Source organism: Castor canadensis, chromosome 15 (genome assembly GCF_047511655.1).
Source record: "Castor canadensis chromosome 15, mCasCan1.hap1v2, whole genome shotgun sequence".
Classification (NCBI taxonomy): domain Eukaryota; kingdom Metazoa; phylum Chordata; class Mammalia; order Rodentia; family Castoridae; genus Castor; species Castor canadensis.
The window spans coordinates 76,688,555-76,710,592 of record NC_133400.1 but is presented as its reverse complement, the minus strand read 5'-3'; the positions used below and the strand labels follow the sequence as shown (position 1 = coordinate 76,710,592).

The window sequence follows — 22,038 nt, the reverse complement described above, 5'->3', positions numbered from 1 at the left end:
TAGTTTCTCTGTGTTAAGGGCAACAAATGCTAGCTAATTTTTTAGGTGTCTTACCTTTCCTCACCCCTCCCTTGTGTACTCTCACTTTTATCATGTGCTCGAAGTCCAATCCCCTTGTTGTGTTTGCCCTTGATCTAATGTCCACATATGAGGGAGAACATACAATTTTGGGTCCTTTGGGCCAGGCTAACCTCACTCAGAATGATGTTCTCCAATTCCATCCATTTACCAGCAAATGATAACATTTCGTTCTTCTTCATGGCTGCATAAAATTCTATTGTGTATAGATACCACATTTTCTTAATCCATTCGTCAGTGGTGGGGCATCTTGGCTGTTTCCATGACTTGGCTATTGTGAATAGTGCCGCAATAAACATGTCACCCTACTCTTGAATTCTCCTTTCAATGACAATTCAGAGTCAAGGGAGATCTATTCATCCTCTTCATAAATCATGACCTAGACTGTAACAATTCCTAATGATATGTTCTCCTAAAAATGCACAGATTTTATATTCTTAAAATAATGTCTTCTGACTTCCAGAGAAGACCTCTATTGACCTGTGCCCTGAGCAGAGTTAATCTATTCCTCTTCTACATTCCACTACTACCTAAGTTTTTATTTCATCATTGCCCGGATTTTCTTCTCCTTCTGTTGCTGTTGCTAAATCATGAGAATTTTCAAAAAAAACAACAGGAAGGTTATTTGATGGGTAGGGATGACTTACCTGGAGATGCTTAAAGTAATTATAATAGCTGCTTATTATTCTGACTTTATTATGTGAACAACTTTCTTATCACTAAAGTCTACTAAATCTATTCTTTCAGTCAATCCTCACACTCACATAATGAGGTGTTAGATTCTCTGTTGTACACATTCAGTAAATGAGAATTAGGAAGGTTGAGATGCTTACCCAAGGTCACAAAACTAATTAGTAATTGGCAGAGACAGGATTTAAAGTGTTTTTTTTTTAAATTATAGACTAGATGGTTGTAGAGATGAAAAATAAATACTAAGGTTGAAATTTGAACACATGTAACTTTTCCCAGTGTGCACAGAGTTTGAACAAGAAATTCTAAATAATGGGTGTTCATCAGAAATGAGAACTAAGTCCCTATCTGGCCAATTAAAAAGGGTGTATTAGTTTATTGACATCAACTTTCATTGCTTGCTGTAAAAGACAGATAGGAAGTTTCATTTAATTATAAATTAAGGTTATATTCCTATAAAGTGAATGATTGACAACACAGAGTTTCCACGGAAAAAATAAAAATCACAAATTTGGCAAATAATAAAAACAGCACAATGAGTTCTCATGGGGAAAGCATTTGTGAATAATTGATTACAATGACATGCAGCAAAAACAGTATATGGAGAATTCATGTTGTGTGGGTGAATTACTATTTCAAATTGTCCATGTCATTTTCCACTTGTATATCAGAAGCTGGAGGGTAAATTTACTTCTGCACCACCCTGGATGTGGTCTATGAAAAGACACAATAATCTGTTGTCTATATTTTAGAAAAATGGACTCAAAGTAATTCAAGACCATTAAAATTTTACTGTGCAAAAATAAACCTGGATTACCTAAAATAACAAAGTGAGCAAGAGTGCAGCTATCACAGCACATAAACATACAAGAAAAGACTTACCAAAATTGAGCACAAAATCTAGAAAGAGATCAATATTATCTGTGAAGTGTGAGAATCACATCTGTTCCCTAAACACACCCTTGCCCTGTTTTCCAGGACAGCCTATCTTGGGCTTATTGTCTCTGTGTCCCATTCAGTCACTGCCTTCTTTCTCTCTCAAACATGGAATGTTTGCACCATAAATTATATGGTCATCCTACCAAACGCTATTCTGGTATTCTGCTTTTCCTTCGAGCCTTGCTGTTGTCCACGTTTTCACTGCGTTGGTATATGCAGAATTTAAGGCGGCACTGTTTCTAGGGTAGCACATTCATCTTCAATAATAGAATGCCTGTAATGGGACCATATGGCCCATCAGCCCAGAATATTTACTATTTTGGCCCTTTACCAGAGGGATTTGCCAAATAAATGGAAGAAGAATAAGAAATGTGTAGACAAATGAAAAAAATAAAATATGTATCCCCAACAAACTAGTTTGGAAAGAATAACTAAGATGGTTTTAGTGAAGTAAACAGTGATAGTGAGATAAACAATTCTAATGAGTGCCACTTAAGGAAATAGCAAGCCACAAATGAAGGACCAGTTCACAATGAAATAATGGTGTTCGCAAATGCATCACAAAAAAGATTTTGAAGGTGTTGAAGTGATGGTTATTATGAGTTGAAGGAGAGAATAGTCTAAAGATTCGTGTCTATCTACACAGTCAATGCATGCTAATGTAACTTTTTCTGTAAGTATTTTTTCTGTGTGGTTTAAAAGGGTTGCTAAGTCAGTTTCATTAAAAGCAAATCTGAAGAAATAAACTACATAGCCAAGAATGCTTCTGTTAACATAAGGTGACATTAACTATATTTTATGAAGCAGAAAATTGCTTCACACCCAAATTCTTAAAATCCTTCTTTCTTATGCTGTCTTTAATAAGACATAGAACATTGGTAAACATGAGCTGCATAAAACTCTAATAGAATTAGCATTTAGTAATTTGATATTTTATATGCCTGACAAATCTGATGTACAATAAAGTAAGGAAATATGGATGAACACATTCTGTTACAAACTAAATCATTCCTAAAAGTGGAATGAATTTAATAATGCATTGTTGGTAGGACCTGGGCCTGGTGCAGTCCTGGAAAACCTTCTAACCTTCCAGGCGAGCTCACATATTTAAAATCAAGAGGGCATAACAAAACTTTAAAAAGAAAACCAAGCTTTCTTTATTCAAAAACTCACTACTGCAGTTATCCATCATTCCTTTTTCAGTGCTACGGATTGAGCCCAGGGCCTCATTCATTCTAGGCAAGTATTCTGCCACTGAGCTAAATCCCCAGCCCTAAGCATTTTATTCTTTAAACATAAATATTACAACTTGGAATTTGAGAGACAAATTAAATTACACACACATGATAGATAGATAGATTAATGATAGATACAAAACACATATATATGACATATATATATTCAAAATTCTCAAACATGATGTTTCTTGATAATAAGGGAATATTGCAGCAAGCTCTATAAGTCTTAGAAAAAGTTTCCACCAAACTCAGTTTATTTCTAATTGGAATAATCACTCATAAGAATTTAGAAGATGAAACTGAATTTACTATGAATTCTAAGTATGAATGGGGAAACCATGTTCTTTGATCAAAATAAATCAATAAAATAAAATAACTACTCATCATATCTAGTATGGATTACTGTACATGTATATCAGGATATTCTAATTCAACTGGATCTCATAAAAATTACATCACAAAGATAATGTCTCTTGAATGATATGGCAGTGCAGTAACAAAAATCTTTAAATGAGTATCTTTTAAGGTTTAGCTTTGTGTTGATGACTATAAGATTCACTTAGTCACTGTTACCTGGCAGATTTCATTTTCAGGGAACATATAGAAAGAAAATGTTGCTTCTCTTCTTACAGTGTCCTGTCTATGTTATATTCTCATATTTTAAATGACCTCATTGTGCTTGGCTGAAAGATTTAATGACATTGTAAAATATAATGATAACGAACCTAGATTGATTAATGGGGTGAAGTGTATAAGTGATTTGATAAAAATGATTTTCAAACTTTTTTTTCTTAAGCAGAAGAAACATTTCTGAAAAGTGGAACTCCAAATAAGCAACAGATAAAATTACATTGCCTTGGGTACAGACTGTGGTCAGGGATCACAGTCAAACCTTCTATCTCTGCCTCATCTGTTAGAGCAGTTATTGAAGCCCTCAGAGAACCTGTACCTTGAACTCTGGAGTTTGAAAAACCAGTGGTTCATTACATGTTTTCCTAGTCTAAAAACGCTCATCTTCTTAATCCACCCAGTCGTTGTTTCTGATGATCATTTCCAAGGACCCAAGACAAATGTGATGAGAAACACATTTTTTTCTTAAGCAATGTCAAGAGGTAGGGGAGGACAGTCAATTATTTGCTAACATAGTTTATTAATCACTCTTCCTGAAGAGATGGAGTCAATGGCAATGGTCCATTGTTTTCTTGAATAGTCTTTTCTCAAATGGTTATGATTCAAAATGGGAGTGAAGTTCATGCTATAGTTCTGAGAATCTAGAAATACCATCTCCATCAACCCCGATGTTTCAAGTAAAATTCTGACACTTATTTATATGAAAATAATAAATAGGGATGGAAACTTTCTCTGATTGGTCAATCATCTCATCAGATGGATTCTTATTTCTTGAAAGAGTCCATTTTTGCTCTCTTGGCAGATAGAGGTGAGTGGATTCATGCATTGTTGATGCTCCCAAGGAAGGCAGACAACTCTGAAAGAGCAAAGTCATGAATCTAAGCACTGCAGAATAAAAATTTATTGGCAAAAGGTAGCATTTTATAGAGACACTGCACACCTAAATCCCCCAAGATTTTAGTTTCCTTTCTCTGAGCCAACACCAAAGTAAAAGTTACTTATGTCTCTTTTTTGCTAACTTTGCATTTGGAGGTGCTATTTAAGTGTGACATTTGGCACAAAGTCTGGAATTTTTGAGAAAAGATGTCAAAAAAATGGGATCCTAAAACTTCCAGTAGTTTTCTTTATTGAGTGTTTGCTTCAATGGTTCACAGCCCTGGGGAGGAATCTTTTATCCTTTTTCTTCTTTCTTTCCCTGAACTCAATTCTTATTTTTCTTCTACCAAGAGAGAAAAATCATATGGTAGCAAGAAACTTTGAGATTCTGAAAGAATTCATTCACCAAAAACTGGGACTTTCTTCTCTCTGTTTTATAACCCTGTGTTTTATGGTGAAGGAAACAGATCTTAATTAGATTACTGTTATAATAATGATTTTCCCTTATAGATCAGAGTATAATATCTTTTTTCTCCCCATAGGCACTTTTTGAGGTATGCTAAGTGCTTTGGATAGTATTTTATTCAGTGTAAATATTCAAAAGGATATTCCATATTATTTTATTTAATCCTCACCAAAACACAGCAAAGGTAGATATTATAGCCTCAAGTTTACTAAAACTGAAACTCCAATGTTAACTACCATAGATTGCAATACATGGCAGTGTCAAAAACTGACCCTGGTTTTATGTATGCAGCTCTAATGTTCATTCTCTTTCCACTAAATACTACAACTTCTAATTACAGCAGTCAAATGGAAATAATCACGAGAAATATTGCCCAGTTGTGGGAGACTTCTATGACTATACTTGTTCACTTGAAGTATTGCAAGGATCAATAACAAGGGTCAAACAAGGATCAGTAACCCTCACAATTCCCTGTCTTGTTCCTATGATGCTCTGATAAAATGAGTAAATGTGTTTTTTTTTCCTGAAAATGCCCCAGGAACATGTAAAAAGATTGATTCTTAATTCAAAGCTAGAGACCCCATTGCTCTTAATGCCTGCACTTGGAAAGAGAGTCAAGTGCACAAAGGTGGTACCTGTTTCTAATGGGCACATAGTGCTGTGCTCCTAAATTCTTCAGGACATGCTAGCATGCTGCCCCAATGCAAGACTCTAGAAGTTGTGCAATTGGTTGCTGGAAAAACAGCATTTTTTTAATGGGATACTCTTTTTATACTCATGTGCTAAAACGATTAATTTGACTCTTATAAATAACATACTAATAAATATAATCTTTTTCTAAGATAAAATTATGCAACATTATATTTATGGGTGTGTCATTTGAAGAATCAAAATAAAGCAGTCTATTTAATTGTGATCCTATTCTTCCTGCAATGACCATATTTCAGCCCCTCTGGTTATCATTTGTCTTTGAAGACTTATGGTATTTGTAAAGAAGAAATTTGAAAATATTTCATAAAGATGGAGGCTAATTTCACATGGTTTTCTGCCATACTCTGGCTAGCTGCTAAAGCCATATTTAAGATAAATTGTTAGGAAATATTTCCTTCATTATGTTGGAATAACAATCTTGATTTTAAATGGTAATATCTCTTGGTGGTCTTAGCTTTGTGTTCATATTTCCAATTACAAAACTTCTATTGAACAATAAATTTTCTGTCCTTGAGCTCAGTGCTGTGACCTTGATTGTAGGTTGGACTCAAGAGAAGGATGCTTCTTGGTCAAAGGACATTTTTCCTGGGAGAGCTGTTTAGGTTGAGTCTTATAGAAGGTGTGAGTAAGATGGGAAGGTGAACAAAAAGAAGGCAAGCAATCAGAATATGTCAGAAAAGCAATCTGGAAAAGAGTTTATAGAAAAGGAAAGGAAATTACCAGTGAAATTAAGTATTTGGGTTTTATATTGTTTATGTTTTGGTCTTATGCAAATCCCGCAAAAAAACCCTCCTGGTAATCCCTGAGCTGGTCATTACTTGACCTAACTATATAGACAGATGGCTCTATGACCATAGATGATTGCTGTCCTTTGGTAGTATATGCAGATCCTGATGTTTTAGAAAAAGGAATACATGCAATTTTATCATTTTATTAACTTACAAATTTTCACCTCACTTAAAATGTTTGCCCATCTAACTAAACATTTGACCCAAAGATATCATTTGGATTATTCCTGACTTTGTCTTTGTATTAGTGAAAACATTAGCTTTTCAACTTTCCAACAGCATAATAAATATTATTTTCTCTCTCTGATTGAAGGTTATTATGATTTGTAACTATTCAATAATTCTTTTATAATATTATGTCATTGCTTTGTTTTGTCACATAACCCAACTATGATCTGATTTATCATTTCGCATTGCATTTGTATAAGGAAGACCACAAAGTAGGAAGCAGATAAGATTTGATTATTATCCCAAAGCTTCACTTTCTTGGCCTCTACTTTCTTTTTACCTCTTTAAACTGATACAAATCAATGTTGATTAGCAAGAGTAAGTGACAATTTCATCTTGTGTTAACCATACCATTCAAATTTCCTCATAATGTATGATATCAGCTGGAGATTACTCACAAATTTCTTGTTTTATTTATGAGAATTTTACAACCTCAAAAGCTAAAAATAAAATCAAACGGAAAACATAGACAATGAATTTATCTTTGAATACAAATATGATTTAATTTTAACAAAGCTATTAATATGCGAGCAGGGTGATACGTGCCTGTAATCCCACCATTCTCAAGGCTTGACACAGGAGGATCACAAGTTTGAGGCCAGCCTGGACTACAAAGCAAAACCCTGTCCAAAAAAGAAAAAGGAAATCTATTAGTGTAATTATTAGTGTAATTCATAGCATTGATATTAAGATCATCTGATGTCTTGATAGATAGAAAAATAATTGAAAGAATCCAACATTTTTCCTAAGTAAAAAGTTAGCCACTGAGTTAAGGTACTAATTAAATTCAATAATAAATATTATTTCACAATAGCACAAAAACCATCCTGAACATTGAAGCTCCAGAAGCATTCCAATATGAAGGAGAATGAAGCAAGAATGCAGTTGCCGCTATTATGTAACATAAATCTATAATTCTAGTTAACGCACAAAGGAAAAATCATCAAGTAAGAGATGTGCTTCTCGGAAATGAGAAGGAAGAGTTATTATTATGAAGGACAATTTCACAAACCGATAGTTTTCTATATGAGAAATAACCATTTAGAAAATGCAATGATAAAAACCCCTTAATAAGAGCAAACATAGATAAAATAGTCACTGCCACACTTAATAATGTGTAGAACCTATATTAGGAAAACAATAAAAATTTGATGAGGCACTTTGACTGATACTTGAATAAACATCCTAATGGCTGGAAAGCTGAAACGTATTAAGATGTCAATTATTTCCACATCAATTCTGTCAGGTGCACAATAGGATTATTATTTGGAGCATCAGAATGTGATTGCAAAAATCACAGAGAAGAATAAATGAGCGAGGCTGCTCAAGAAAAAAATTAGAATAAGATCAATGATGGAAGAAATTAATGCTAGGCATCATTCAACACGTGATCCCAGGACTCTTAGTTATCTGTCGTAAAGAAATACATATTTTTAAATTTAGTTCTTACTTCCCACCATATGCCAAAGTAAATTTAAAAGAGTTCAGAGAAGCAGACTAACGAATAAAGCAACCAGCTACGAGGAGAAATTGGCAAATATTTATTTAATGTGGAAAGTAATGGAGGCCTTTGAGCATAGCCAAACAAACAAAAAGCAAAGAAATAAATCTTAAAAGACAAGTTTGGGGGAAAAAATTCAGTATGTAAAAATACATACTGTTATATGAAACCAAAAACTTCATGTTTAGAATTAAAGAGTGAACTACAGACAAATGATGCATTTAACAATTTAAAGCACTTGGTTTATAGAAATACTAAAAAAGAAGAATAACCAGCTCAAATAAAATGAGGAGAGTAAATGAGCATACAATCACACATCACATATCATTTTAATTTGATGCAAGAAGGATGGTGGAATGACTTGTAGGGCTGGGGGTGTAACTTGGTGATAGCACATTTGCCTAGCACTGAAAAAAAATAGACACATTGCACATTGACATAGATATTCTCATATATGAGTGGAATAATTTTTATAAAGCCATACCATGGAGCATATGCTGTCATTAACAATTACCTTTTAAAAAATAACTATGGACATGCCGTACTTAGGGATAATTCCTAGACTATTAACAGTGGAAAAGCACATTATTATATTTCATAATTCCGATTTGGTTAATAAATGGATATAAGTAAATCCACATTAAATAAAGATTGGGCAGAAAATTATGTTACTAATGGGATATACCTATTTTAGTTCCTTTTTATACTTTTCTGTAAATTTCTATTAAAATAGCTGGCTAAAAATCCATGCAATGCTGTTTGTTATATTCTAAATATAGTAACATTTTAAACTATTTATTGGACAGTGTTTTTCAAACTGAGGGTTGCAATTCAGTATGGCCATGACGTCAATTACCAGTGGGTTGCAACCAGAATTTTAAAATGAAATAGAATGAAATAGAAAACATGTTTGTGCTTCTTGTGGATCTTTAGGGGGAAAAAAAAACAAGAAAGAAAAGCAATGCAACAAATGTTAAGCAAAGATTTGATATTAAATACCTTTCTCATATGGTTTCTTTCAATACAGTCTTAGAGACTGTAATGTATTCATTTTTTATAAAATTGAAGATTTCTGAAATCATATCCTTTATTTTCTCATGCATTTGATGCAGGGGAAACACCACAAAACTGAAAATCATTTACCAATTCAGATTTCAGGATTTCTGCCTTTGCTAATTTAAAAAGAAAGAGGGTGGGGAGTGGAAGAACAATATCCAAGCAAGGAGCCTGTGATCTTAGAGCTCTAATATCAGTGCATAGCCAGATTGTCTTATCTCAAATCGCCTGCCAGCATACTCGAATAGGTACTAGCAGAACGTATAAGTTAAATGCAGAACAAAGGTACAAATTTGAATGTACTATGAAAATAGTATTGTAAAGCAAGGTGGTCCAGGTTTTTGAGTAAAATAGCCTTTAACTATTTCCAAATGAGAGAATCTTTCATTCCTTAGTCTTTGTATTTTAAAGCATTTTTAATGCAGGCATAAACCAAATAATGAAGTATCTAATATTCCAGATAGAATTGTCATCTCCTCTATTAAAACGTGAGAAAAGTAAGCAGTTCTGGGCTATTACTAATTACTTTACCCTAATCTGTGATTAGTGACCAGCCCAGAGTATAACTGACATTTTTTCTGCACATCACAGTTTGAATGCCTATTTTTATACTCCTCATTACCTGAAAGCACTGAAATGCACAATTGACGACATTTTGCCAACATGAGCAGTGACTTTTCATCAGAATGATTTCTGCAGGGATTAGCCTATTTCCAGATAAGCGTAAATGTTATTGGTTCACTTCCAGCATTAATTTTTCCTACCCTACACACTCTGAAAACTGAAAAGAAGCTAGCTATCAAGAGATGACAGTCATAGGAAGAAAAAAACTCCAGCATGAAAAGCCAATTGCAAAAATTATTTTGCTTATTGAAAATTTTGTCAATGAGAGATAAAGTAAATAGTAACTTGTTTCTTTTCTTACCAATCATTTGGAGAAAGAAATGTGATTTTTTTAAATGAGATAGCAGAATTGGAATGATAAAAGTCCTGGATCTTGTTATGTTTTATAAACATATGTGAGGGTTGCTGTATACTGGAGAAATCTAGAAAAAAGGATTGAATATTTTATTAGATGCCATATGTATGAATGCACCATATATGGATGGCAACATTCAGGATATCAGATATCTGATTTAATCCTAGTTTTCCATCTGAAATTCATCTCTAGAGGAAAGTCTCTGCATTCCATATTATACAAGTATTCTTATTCACATGGAACTATGATTTCAAGATACAATTGACATAGCTTTAATTAAAAGAAAGCATACTCCACATTCGTACATGTTATAACAACATGCAATTTTCAAATTTATCCTACAGTGTTGTCTCAGTAGTAGGTTACTGATAGATTCATTTGTCATTACCAAAGGGTTCAGGTATGAAAACTCTGAAAAACTTTGACCTCAGTTTTGTTAATTTTAGGAGAGATGTTTTTAGAGGTGAAATTGTTCGTGCCATGCTTAAGGCCAGTTAGGAACAAGTACACCCTATAAGGAAAATGGGATACAATTCTTCCCTAATTTTTATTGAAAACAAAGATGATTAAGACTTGCTCTTTTATTTCCCATATTTTACAACATCATTCTACCTACTTTGCCTTATGATAAAATATCTCAGTGGTTACATCATTGCTATTTATCATCACCTAAAACACTTTTGCTTCCTTTAAAGCATCTTTCCATTTCTTTGATGCTGGAGGATCATTTTCCAACATTTTAGAGACTCTGGAAAGAAAATTTACTAACTGTACAATTGATTTTCCACTAAGATAGCACATCTTAATAAATATATAAAATGTTGGGTGGGTCATAGAAATCAACAAATAAGTAGATGAGATATTTGTCCTAAAATGTTCAGAATATTATAGACCTTTATTTTTACATAGAGCAGATTTCAGCAAACTATAGAAAGTAAGCCAAGTACAGCCCACTTCCTGTTTTTGTAAATAAAGTTTTATTGACACATGGCTATAGATATTTATGCGTCTATCTGTGTCTACTTTCAAACTACCTATGGTGATTAGTTATGACAAAAAGTATATGGCTGCAAATCCTGAAATTTTTACTGCTGGTCCCTTGCAAAAAAAGTTTTCTGATCAGGAAGTCTGAAAACTAACTTAATGAGTCTAGATTCTTTGAGATTTCTTTCCTAAGTTTTCTTTTGTAGAACTTTCATCTTACTGGCAAAATGACACGTGTCCATTGTTCCAGCAAGACATACTCTTCATTTTTAATGCTCACCTGTTGCTCATGCATACATTCTAACATTTATTTCCTTCAACCAAATATAAGTACCCTTGCAAAAGAAGTCCTATTTCTTAAACCCTTTCTTCAAAACTGAGATAAGCAAAAACTGTGGTAAGACTTCTAAGTACCTTTTGATTTATGCCACAAGCATAAGGAGAATATTATTAGTTTTCTAGTAGGAGTCACTCAGCATTGTTTTGGGGAAGCTTTGAAATTAACACATTAAAACTGAGTCAATAATAGAATTAATTTAAAGTACAGCTCTCTATTAATTTGTTTGGAATTAGGTAATGGTAAGAAGAGAATGACCTGGAAATTAAAACATTGGGAACATATTGTAGTTAGGTGCTGAGACTTTTTTTTTAAAAAAATCACTTTGTGAAGGATATTTACAAAACAGTTGTAAACTTTATAATATTGAATAAGGATTTAGCCCACATGTGAGAGAAACTGCATTTTCTCTCATAAGATCCTATAATACTAATTCTCAAATACAATGATAAGGAATTCATATTATAAAACACATTTCACATTAATATAATACAGAGAATAAACCCTAAACATTTTTAAAATGTTGCCTATAAGGTGAAAAATCTCACTTTTTTTCCCTTTATTGTTGTGATAGATTGGGGTACATTGTGGCATTTACACAGGTCATTGCAATGTGTCAAGTACATCATACATGAATTCACCTCCTCAACCATTCTCCTTCATCTCTCCCTCCCCCAGTTACTGGAGCAGTTTCAACAGGTATCATTTTTGCACTTACTTACACGTGTAAACATTTTATTGCACAGTGTTCACTCTCCTAACCCCTTTCCCCAAAACCTCTCCCCCGCATTGTTACCAGCCCTCCCTCCTTTATTTTTCTTCAATTGTCAACTTTGCTTCATGCCTACTACAAAGATATTACTTAAGTTTAGTAATAAGTAACATTTTCTGAATCTTAACTGTATACTATATATCCAACTTTTTATTCTTACATAATCTCCCCTCCCTTGTTTTACAGATGAGAAAATAGGCTTAGCGGGGAGGAAACAATTCAGGGAGAACGAAGTTCTGACTAGACAGGAGGAATGAAATTTTTGAGCTTTATTGCCCAGAATGGAAACTGGAGTTAACAATAGTTTCAAAATTGCTACGAAGGTAAATTTCAAATATCCTCACTACAAAAAATAAGCACTTGTGGTGATGGATGGATTAATTAACATTTAATCATTCCACATTGAATACATATGTTTTAATATTATTTGATGCTGCTTAAATATATGCAATTCTAATTTGCCATGATAAAACAAAACTGTTGAAAGCAAAATTAACCTGCCTAGAATCATGCGTCTATTCTGAGCTAAGACAAAATTCTAAAACAAACAACATACTTTAACCACATTCTCCCTACAGTCTTGGAAGATAAACTGGAAAGCAACCAACTGTACTATAATAGTAGGTGCTTACACTAGGCCTGGGGAGAGGGGACCTTCTGCAAAAGGTTTGCTGACTCTGCAGAGTGGGAGAAGATTTTTCTGAGAGGAGCTTAGGCTTGAGTTGAATTGGGTTTATGAATTAGGTATTCTAGAGACACAGAAGAGCAAACTCAAAAGCAATGCCATGGAAAACCTAGCATCATCAGGGAAGGGCAAGCAATGTACACCTCTTGGAGCCCAAGGAACATGAGAATGGGTTGTATTAAGTAAGCTGTGGGAATGGGCAAAGGTCCTGATCATATGCTACATGAAGTCATTAGTTTTCTAATATCAATGCAGTAAGAATCAGCTGAGGTGCTTGTTTACCATGAAAATTACCGAGCCCCAATTGCCAGAGAATCATTCACAGTGTACTCTGTCAGACCCATGAATTGCATTTCAATTTTTTGAACTCCAAGTTCAAAGTGTCTTTCTGTATCACTGTTAAAAATGTTTGGAAATCAATAAGCTAAAGAATGGTTAATATCATTGCATTAAATTTTTTAAAAAAGAAAAGAAAAGAAACAGCAAATTACTGGAGACAGAAGTGTTCCCACAGTGATTTTTTTTTCCATTTAGGATTTAGAAATAGTGTGAAAGTAGCTTATAAAAATGACCATATAACACATGCATGCACACACCCTTTTGCTTATAATTACTTTTGGATGCTACTTAGATTGCTGGGCTATTTTTTAAACAGGCTGGAAAGGCAGGATCTAGTTTTATTCACTTTTTAAGACATTGTAAGCTACAAAAAAGTATGAGCTTACAAACCAAATCTTACTTGTTTTGCCATTCTCAACTAGTAAACTATAGATAAATTATTAGGGAATCAGTTGTGAATAAATAAGTGAATGAGCTACTTAATTGACTGATAAATTTTCAGTAGAACTTAATTTCACACAATAATAGCTAGGGGATTGCTTAATAAATCAAGGAAAACTGGGATTAATTTAGCAATTTAAGGAGCTAATTTTTCTATGGTAAGATTTCAGGTGACAAATTTAAGATTTGGTGCTATCTTGTTATGAGATAAAAGTTAATGTATCACAATGACTTTGAGTACATTTGGAATAGAGTACATAAACCAAACTAGGTTTAAAAAAATTATCTGTTCCATTTAGTTACTCGTGGTCTGGTGACTCTCCCAAAACATTTTTTGTAGAAAATCCATATGTTCACATCTTACATTTTTCAATATTTGAACAGATTTGAAATAAAAAGAAGAGGGAACAGTCATTTAGCTGACATGGAATTAAATGGACGCCTCACATCAGATCTTATTGGGGACCCAGAGATGGCCTTAGCCAATTTGAAAAGTTAGGATGCCAAATCACACACTGGTGTTTATTCCACACTTAAGCGTATTCAACACAGATGGTAGGCATAAAATAGCTGGGCTTCGTGAATCACATCCAGAGAGAATGATAGATACGGTCTTTTTTGTTGACAGTAGAGTTGTTTTCACATTCCACTTGAATTGAATTATGCTCATTCATGCCATGGTACATAATGTCTGGCTAGGATTCTTAGAAAAAGCTATCATGTGGATTCATTGCAAAACAAGTGAAATAGGAATCAAAGGTTGCAAAGTAAAACTGTAAGCACTACAAAAAATAAAAGAGTTGTTGAATGCCTTTCAGAATATTTTGATAAGTAAATAAATGCCTGTGAGACTAATACATATTAATATGGATTCTTTTGATATATTTAAATATTGAATCAAGTGGGATGGAAATCCTTAATTTTAATAGACTAGGAAAAATACTTTAAATTTCTTTCTAATATGAAAAAAATTCTATCAGATATATTAGATGCAGTCAGTGTAAGACACTGACCCCCCACCAACTTTAAAATGTTCTCAATCAGATTTGGTCATTAAGACCTAAGCACCTCTGAGGTATTATGTAAAGTATAATTAAATAGTAAAGGAAGATGTAATCACAGCAGTTAAAAAGCTTTGTCAGAACAGGCTCTGAATAGTCATTTCTGGGCCTTGAAAATGAATGGACTGCATCAGGTTAAGAAGGAAAGACATAAAATGATGCTAGTTGAGGAAAAGAGTATGAACAAAATCTTACTAAATCAGACCTTTGTGGCCTGATACGATCAGAGTGTAGTTGGACTTCCCCAAGAACTCACAGAGAGTCACTAGAGGAACTCTCACAACTCGGGAAAGCTGTTATGTTCAAAGTTGCCATTTATTACAGAAAAAGAGATGGATTGAAATTATCAAAGAGGCAGAACAGATCCTGCCTGGGATGACTGGTACCAGTGAGAGGGGGAAGAGGTGGGGGAAGGGCATGGGAGGGTGACTATGGTGCAAATACTGTATGCACATATATGTAAATTGAAAAACTGATACCTGTTGAAACTGTAGGAATGGGGGAGGGGAATAAAGGAAAATGAGGGAGGGGGTGAATTCAAGTATGATATATTTGAATTGCAAGAACTTTTGCAAATGCCACAATGTACCCCAAGCACAATAATAATTAATTAATTAATTAGAAAAAAAATGCATAGGACAAAATCAGGCCAGACCAGGCACAGACTCCCAGTTGCCCTTTCTCAACAAAATCAAACAGACAGCCCTTAATTCTCCCAGCATCGCTGTGGGGCAACACATAAGCATTGCTCACCAAGCCTTCATCAGGGTCAGTCATGAAGGGAGGGAGCACCACTGTAACTAATCTCACTTACCTCTCAGTCTACAGCTTCATCATAGGTCAAAATGACCTGTGACCCCAGGCTCCAGGTGAAGAAACTCGGATACTCATGATAAATCATACTGTCAGGCTAGAGTTGTAGCTCACTGGTAGGTGTTGTCTAGCATGCACAAGGCCTGGGGTTTGGCATTAATTGAGCCCCAGCACAACTAATCAGTTAATTAAAAATAAAATATAACATAACTCAAGACCTAAAATTATACTCTCATCAGGCAGGATTTAGGATAGTTCAGCTTTCCTGGGAACTATCCCAAAGTTGCTGAGTTAACTCTTTGCTGTATAATACAGAGTTTATGTGAGTTTAAAATAATAAATGAATAAATCTGAAATCATAAAAAATGACAACTCTGAAAAAAGCTTTCTGTATTCACTTGTTTTAATGATGAGGGGAACACTACAAAGAAAAAGAAAACCAACTTCCTAGAACAGCAATTGGTCTTACCTTTGTGCAGAGGACCTCTGGTGTGTTGCCTGTGTGATCCCAAATGTATGACAACTGAGTAAGGAAAGAATTCAGTAACTGTCAGTATTTCATGCATACTAGTCACCAGTTCTGTAGGAGAAAATTGATGTCCTGAACTAAAAATTTGAGTAATAACCACTTAACTTTTTTTTCCTTTTATTTCTGTTCCCCTGTTGCACTCTATACTCTCTTTTCTGAACTGCAATGTGGTCATCTTTGAAGATGCTCCAGTGGATTCGATCGCCACCGCCAGGACTGGGTGGACAGTGGATGCCCTGAAGAGGTACACATATTCTTTATCATAAGATTCCTGGGACAACATCTGTTGCTGCTTTAACTTGATGAAATTTGGATATGATTCACACAAAATAACCAGCCATTGCTGAGCCTCTAATGTGTGCCAGAATTGTTAATGACTTATATGGATTATCTCAATTCTTTTCTCATATCCATCCTATGAGGCAGGAGCTGTTACTACCAGGAAGAGAAGAGGGAAAGATGAAGGGGAACGGGGAAGTGCGTGAGCTTAAAGATTTAGGCACCTGGTTTAAAAAGAGCAAGAACGTGAATCTGTATGAGCCAAAGGCAGTTCTCCTAGACTTGTTTTTCTACTGTCCAGGAAACCACAGTTCCTCTTTTTAGCTCAAATAACAAAACCAGGGGTGTGAGAGAAAAGAGTAATTATAGCAAAGCGGTGTGCTCTAAAGGAGAAAGAGTATGACACAGCTAGCGTAGAGAACTGGTATAACATAAACTCCAGCATAAACATGATAGAGACAGTGATGCATGGAATAATTCACTGAAGAACAATTTTAACAGCTTTACATGTTTTCCAGTGAATTCCTTTTACACCATCATTTCAGGGTCACATACGTCCTCTAAGGTTCATGAAGAAAAGTATTTCTTCTCTCCTTTTTTTAAGTTTTAAGGTATGAGGTTGAAATAAAAATTATTAATAATTATACAAGTTTTCTTAAGGTAAAACAAATCATACCAAAGTACTCTTCTAAAAACTGTTAGAAGATCAGTGTTTACTAGAAACTTTTAAAAATTCACTTAGCACTGGGGATGTCTGGGAGATCTTAGAAATACATCTTTAATAAAATTCTTGTGGCCAGGTGTGGTGGTGCACATCTGTAATCCATGGCTGAGGTGAGATGATCAATTGAGCTCAGTGAAACCATTCTGTTTCCAGAACAAAAAATCAAAATGCTACCATTCTTGAAGTTTATAATATTAAAAATTTTGACATTCACTTGGGGAATTATAGTGATGTATAAATCCTTTAACCTCAGTTCACTTATATAACAACACAGGTCGAAAGAAAATACACTCATGAATCTATAATTCTGTTTTCAGATCATTGTTTCTTTTACATAACCACAGTTAACTCATTAACAAAATGTTCAAAAATGAATGCTTATATTTTGTGAAGACTCAGAATGTAATTCAGACATCTAGTTTTCTTGTGTCAGTGTGATTTCATGCTGAGCTATAGAAGATAGAGAAAGGTGACCACATATGCATGGTCTTCTTAAGAAGGAAAAGAGAAGGTGATATTTAAGGAGAAGCCTGAAGACAACTTGAATAAAGACACATGGTGATAGGTGAGACTGATGAGTCAAACAGGCCCTCCAAGTGACAAGAAGTAAAGAGAAGGGAAACTGACTGGTCTTAATCAAAAGGATAATGTCTAAGTGGGTTGGTTAATCAAAAGGATAAATGTCTGACTGTGACTCAGAGGCCCATTGGTTGACTGTAGTTCTGCCCTGGGTCAGTGTTGGACCAAAACAGTGGACAGAAGTGTGGTGACTATGGTGATGGTGGTGGTGGTGAATCAGTAAGTAGTTGGTTGTATGGAAATGAAAACTAAGAGTATTTTTTAAAATTTCTTCCTTTTATAGTCTTTTAAAAATCTTTAACATTTTATAACTTTAACGTAATTCTGAAGCACAATAAGAAATGAGGGCCTGTGATTGACTGTGTAATTTAAGGACTAGAATTATCAATGACTAAGACGCTACCTGTGTGCTTCTGCTCCATCGTATCCCTGCCTCGTCCTATTAAAAGCAAAACTAGTCTATGGACTGGAGGTGTGGCTCAAGAGGTAGAAGTCCTGAATTCAAACCCCAGTCCCAGAAAAATAAATAAAATTTTAAAAGGCAAAACCATTCTGAACTTCAGGTTTATCCCTGAGAAATTTGCTGCTTACACTGACCCATGCTGGCTCCCATGTTGGTAATTTCTTCATTTTCCAAGCTCTGTATTCTAGGGTATGATTACGGAATTCATTTGCATAACAAATATTTGTTATGTGCTCATGATGTCCCAGACACTTCTGAAGTACTGGGATGTAGTAATAAGAAAGTTTACAGGGGGTAAGTGGGGCAGGGGGAAGGGGGGAGAAATGACCCAAACATTGTATGCATATATGAATAAAAGAAAAAAAAAGAAAATTTAAAAAAAAAACAAAAATCCACCACCCACTGCCTTCCCAGAATGTAACTTCCTGTAATCATATTTTCCTCACTCATCCTTTTGTTTCACATAAACATATGCATGTCTCCTGAATCAAATGTACAGCACTTTCTCTAGTATTCCTAAAAGTAGACAGGGCTGGATTGCTTGTGAGTTCCTATTGTTTCATACCCACCATGCCGGTATTGTCAGAGTTCTTCATTTCTATAAATCTAATGGTGCAAAATGGTTTTTATTGTGCACCTAATTCACATTGCTCTTATCAGTAATGAAATCAAATGTATTTTTATATTTTTGTGATTTCTAGGCTCTTTTCTGTCTTTCCTCTCTGGTGAGACACCTGTTCATGTCTTTTCTCATTTTTCTATAGGGTAGTTGTCATTTTATTTTTATTCTGGATACCATGACTCTGTTGATTATATATAACAGACATAATAGATCTTAACAGATATTGTATGCAATCACCTTATAAAACACTCTACCTAATTTGAAAAATATTTCTGAAGGTACTTGGTAGTTCTCTATTGAGATATCTATGAATTATCTATAAATGAGAGTTTGGATTCTTATTTTCTATTTTTATACCTTTTGTTTTTATTGTTTTATTACTCTAGCTTGTACCTCAAGTTATATAAATCTTCCATATTTTGGTTTCTCTGTTCATTTTCTTTGATTCTAATTAACAGTATTATAAATTTAATGTGTCATATGTATCAATCTTTTTATGTTTAGTTTTATGTGCCTGTATGTTTCATTTTAAAAGATTTTTCCTTTAAAATTTTATTAATTTGTTTTCATATATTTTCTTCTAAATGTTTTAAAGCTTTTTTCTTTCATGTTTCACATTAAAGTCTTTATTCCATTTGGAATTGGGGCTAGAAATTCAATTTTGGGGGATTTTTCCTCTCATGGATAACCAAATCCTTAGCTCCATTTATTGAATAATCTTTCCTTTTGGCAATATCTCACAATGTCACTTCTTTCATATACAGTGTCTAGTCTCTCCCTTCTAAGGCTTGGTTTGTCATTGTCAGGACCAATGGCATACTGCATTATTAATTACAGTAGTTTTATGAAAAGTCTTGCTATCTATAGGACAAGTCTCCTTACTTTTTCTCTTTCACAAGTCCTTTAATGATTTTAGGGCTTTTGACTTTCACTATAGATTTTAGAATCACCTTGTCAAGATCTGTAATACATCAACCAATAGATCTTAGTTGCATTTTTATTGGAAATACTTTGACTGGTAAGTTATATCATATTTCCAAATTGTGTATACTTTTTAAAATTTATCTTCTGTTATTAACTTCTAATCTAATTGAATTATTGCCAGAGAATGTGTTGTATGTAATATTGACTCTTTAAAATGTGTTAGAAATTTTTCATTGAGTGGACAATTTATATACATTCTTATGAATGTATGTTTCCTCATTGGTTGGATGTCCAGTCTGATCAATTAACTCTTCAATTACACATTTCCATTCTCTTTATTTTCACCTTTTGAATTCTTTGAAGATCAGCTTGACCATTTTGTTTTGTCTCAGATTTTATAACCTCTTTTTTTATACCTTCTACTTTCTTATTTATCTGTGCTGCATTCTGAGAAATTTATTCAGATATATTTGCCTGTTTATCAATTGTCCCCTTTGTCCTATTTAATCTTTTGTTTATTCATTGAGAAAGTAACTTCCAAATTTTTTTCCATTTATAAATTTTAAATCTGATACTTTGTAAAATCAGTCAAGTCATTTCTATAGTGTCATGCTACACTATAGATGCTATTTTACAAGGTAAAATTTTACATGCTATTTTACAAGGTAAAATTTGGTTTAAATTTTACCTTTAGTTTCTTTAAATATTCCATTAGAATTTTTATATATTCCATATTAGATGATCCCAATATCTGAAGTTTTGTAGGCTAAGGATGCCATCCATTCATTGTACATTGTTTTTGATGACTCTTTTTCAGACCACTCTTTTTCTTTCTTTTTGTTTCCTTTAATATTAAGTGCATATTTGTTTGATCTTATTCCATGAGAGTCCTAAATAGGTGATGCTTTTCACCAAAGAGGATTTGATGATGGAATCCTGAGAGTGTAGGGCACCACAGTACCTGCCTCACATCAGGAGGAGAGGTTTAGAGTTATATTCCCCATCTACTGCTGATGCAAGGATTGGTCTCTTTACAATGATCTTGATGTTTGCTTTTTTTCCCCAGGGTAAACTCTGCTTTTTTTCCTTTGCTTAATGTTTATTTTTCCTACTTTCTTTATAACACACAGCCTTTCTTTTTATTTTAATCTGGATAATGAGGGAGAGACAGTGGAAAGGCACCATTGGAAATTTTCTTGACTTCCTACAAATTCTAATCCTGCTTTAAAATCCATATTTTATCTAGAATCTACTTGTTTTGTACCAGGAGAATCATTTAGAGTCCTTATCTGCCTTTACCACCATAAGCAAACTTAATCCAGGATGTTACTTTGAACATTAGGATGTTTGGGAGTACTGTTCATTTGGAATAACAGATGTCAAGTTCCATACTGAGATTACAATGTCTGTGACATCCACAGGCAGTGAAAAGACAAATATTTGTGACTGAAATCCAAGAAAGGAATGTGGACTAAAGATGTATATTTATAAATAATCAACATAAAAATGTTAGTTGAAACCATTCGTGTAAAGATTGCTAGTGAGAATGCATAGAGTGAAATGAAAGGTCAAATATCAGTAAGAACCACAGAACAGATAGACAGAAATAAAAGAAAATACAGGGGGTGTTAAAGAGGTTTCAGAAAATGGATGAGAGTATGTATCACAAAAAACAATGTAAGAGTGGAAATCTTTGCTCAATACTGATGAGATAGCCACGGTATATCAGGGAAGACCTAGTAACCAAGGAGATATGTAGTAACATTGGTTTGAGAAATTTCTATTGAGTTGGGTTGTGTAAGAACAAGATTATCATAAGTAAAGACACTGGGAGTCAGAAGACCAGGGAAGACCAATCTCTCTGGAATTATTTATTAGTGTAACTGGAAGGAAAAGTAGAATAACATCAGGACATATTGTGGAGAAGTGAAAGGAGATAAAATTGGACATTCTTGAGAAGTATTCATAGTATCAAGTCAATAGAGAACTGGATATGACAAATATAGGAAAACAATGGATGTGATCGAATGAGCCCATTCCCAACACCTGAGAAAGGGGGCTGAGTTGGGCCAAGCACAGCTTGAAAGAATCAGTGCAAGGGATGGTCTTCATCCATTATAACAGCAGGAAAGAAGTCGGTTCAGACTGGAAGTAGTTGCTGATTTGTAAAGAAATATAAAGAATTCTTACTGATGCATTTCTTCCTTCAAAGAAATAAAAGGTGAGTCCAGAGATAAAATTGAGAAAATCATTATGTGACTGTAGTTTTAAGTAGAGGCGAGAGTACAGAAAATAATACCCCATGT

General features: G+C 34.0%; 1 protein-coding gene across 1 annotated transcript in view; it reads left to right on the top strand.

Annotated features, from left to right (window-relative positions):
• The window catches only part of Plxdc2 (plexin domain containing 2), a 407,828-nt gene that overhangs the window by 333,329 nt on the left and 52,461 nt on the right, over positions 1-22,038 (top strand). The window contains exon 10 of the mRNA XM_020169269.2: positions 16,325-16,385. Within this exon, the coding sequence (XP_020024858.2) occupies positions 16,325-16,385 (61 nt within the window). The remainder of the gene's footprint in view (positions 1-16,324; positions 16,386-22,038) is intronic.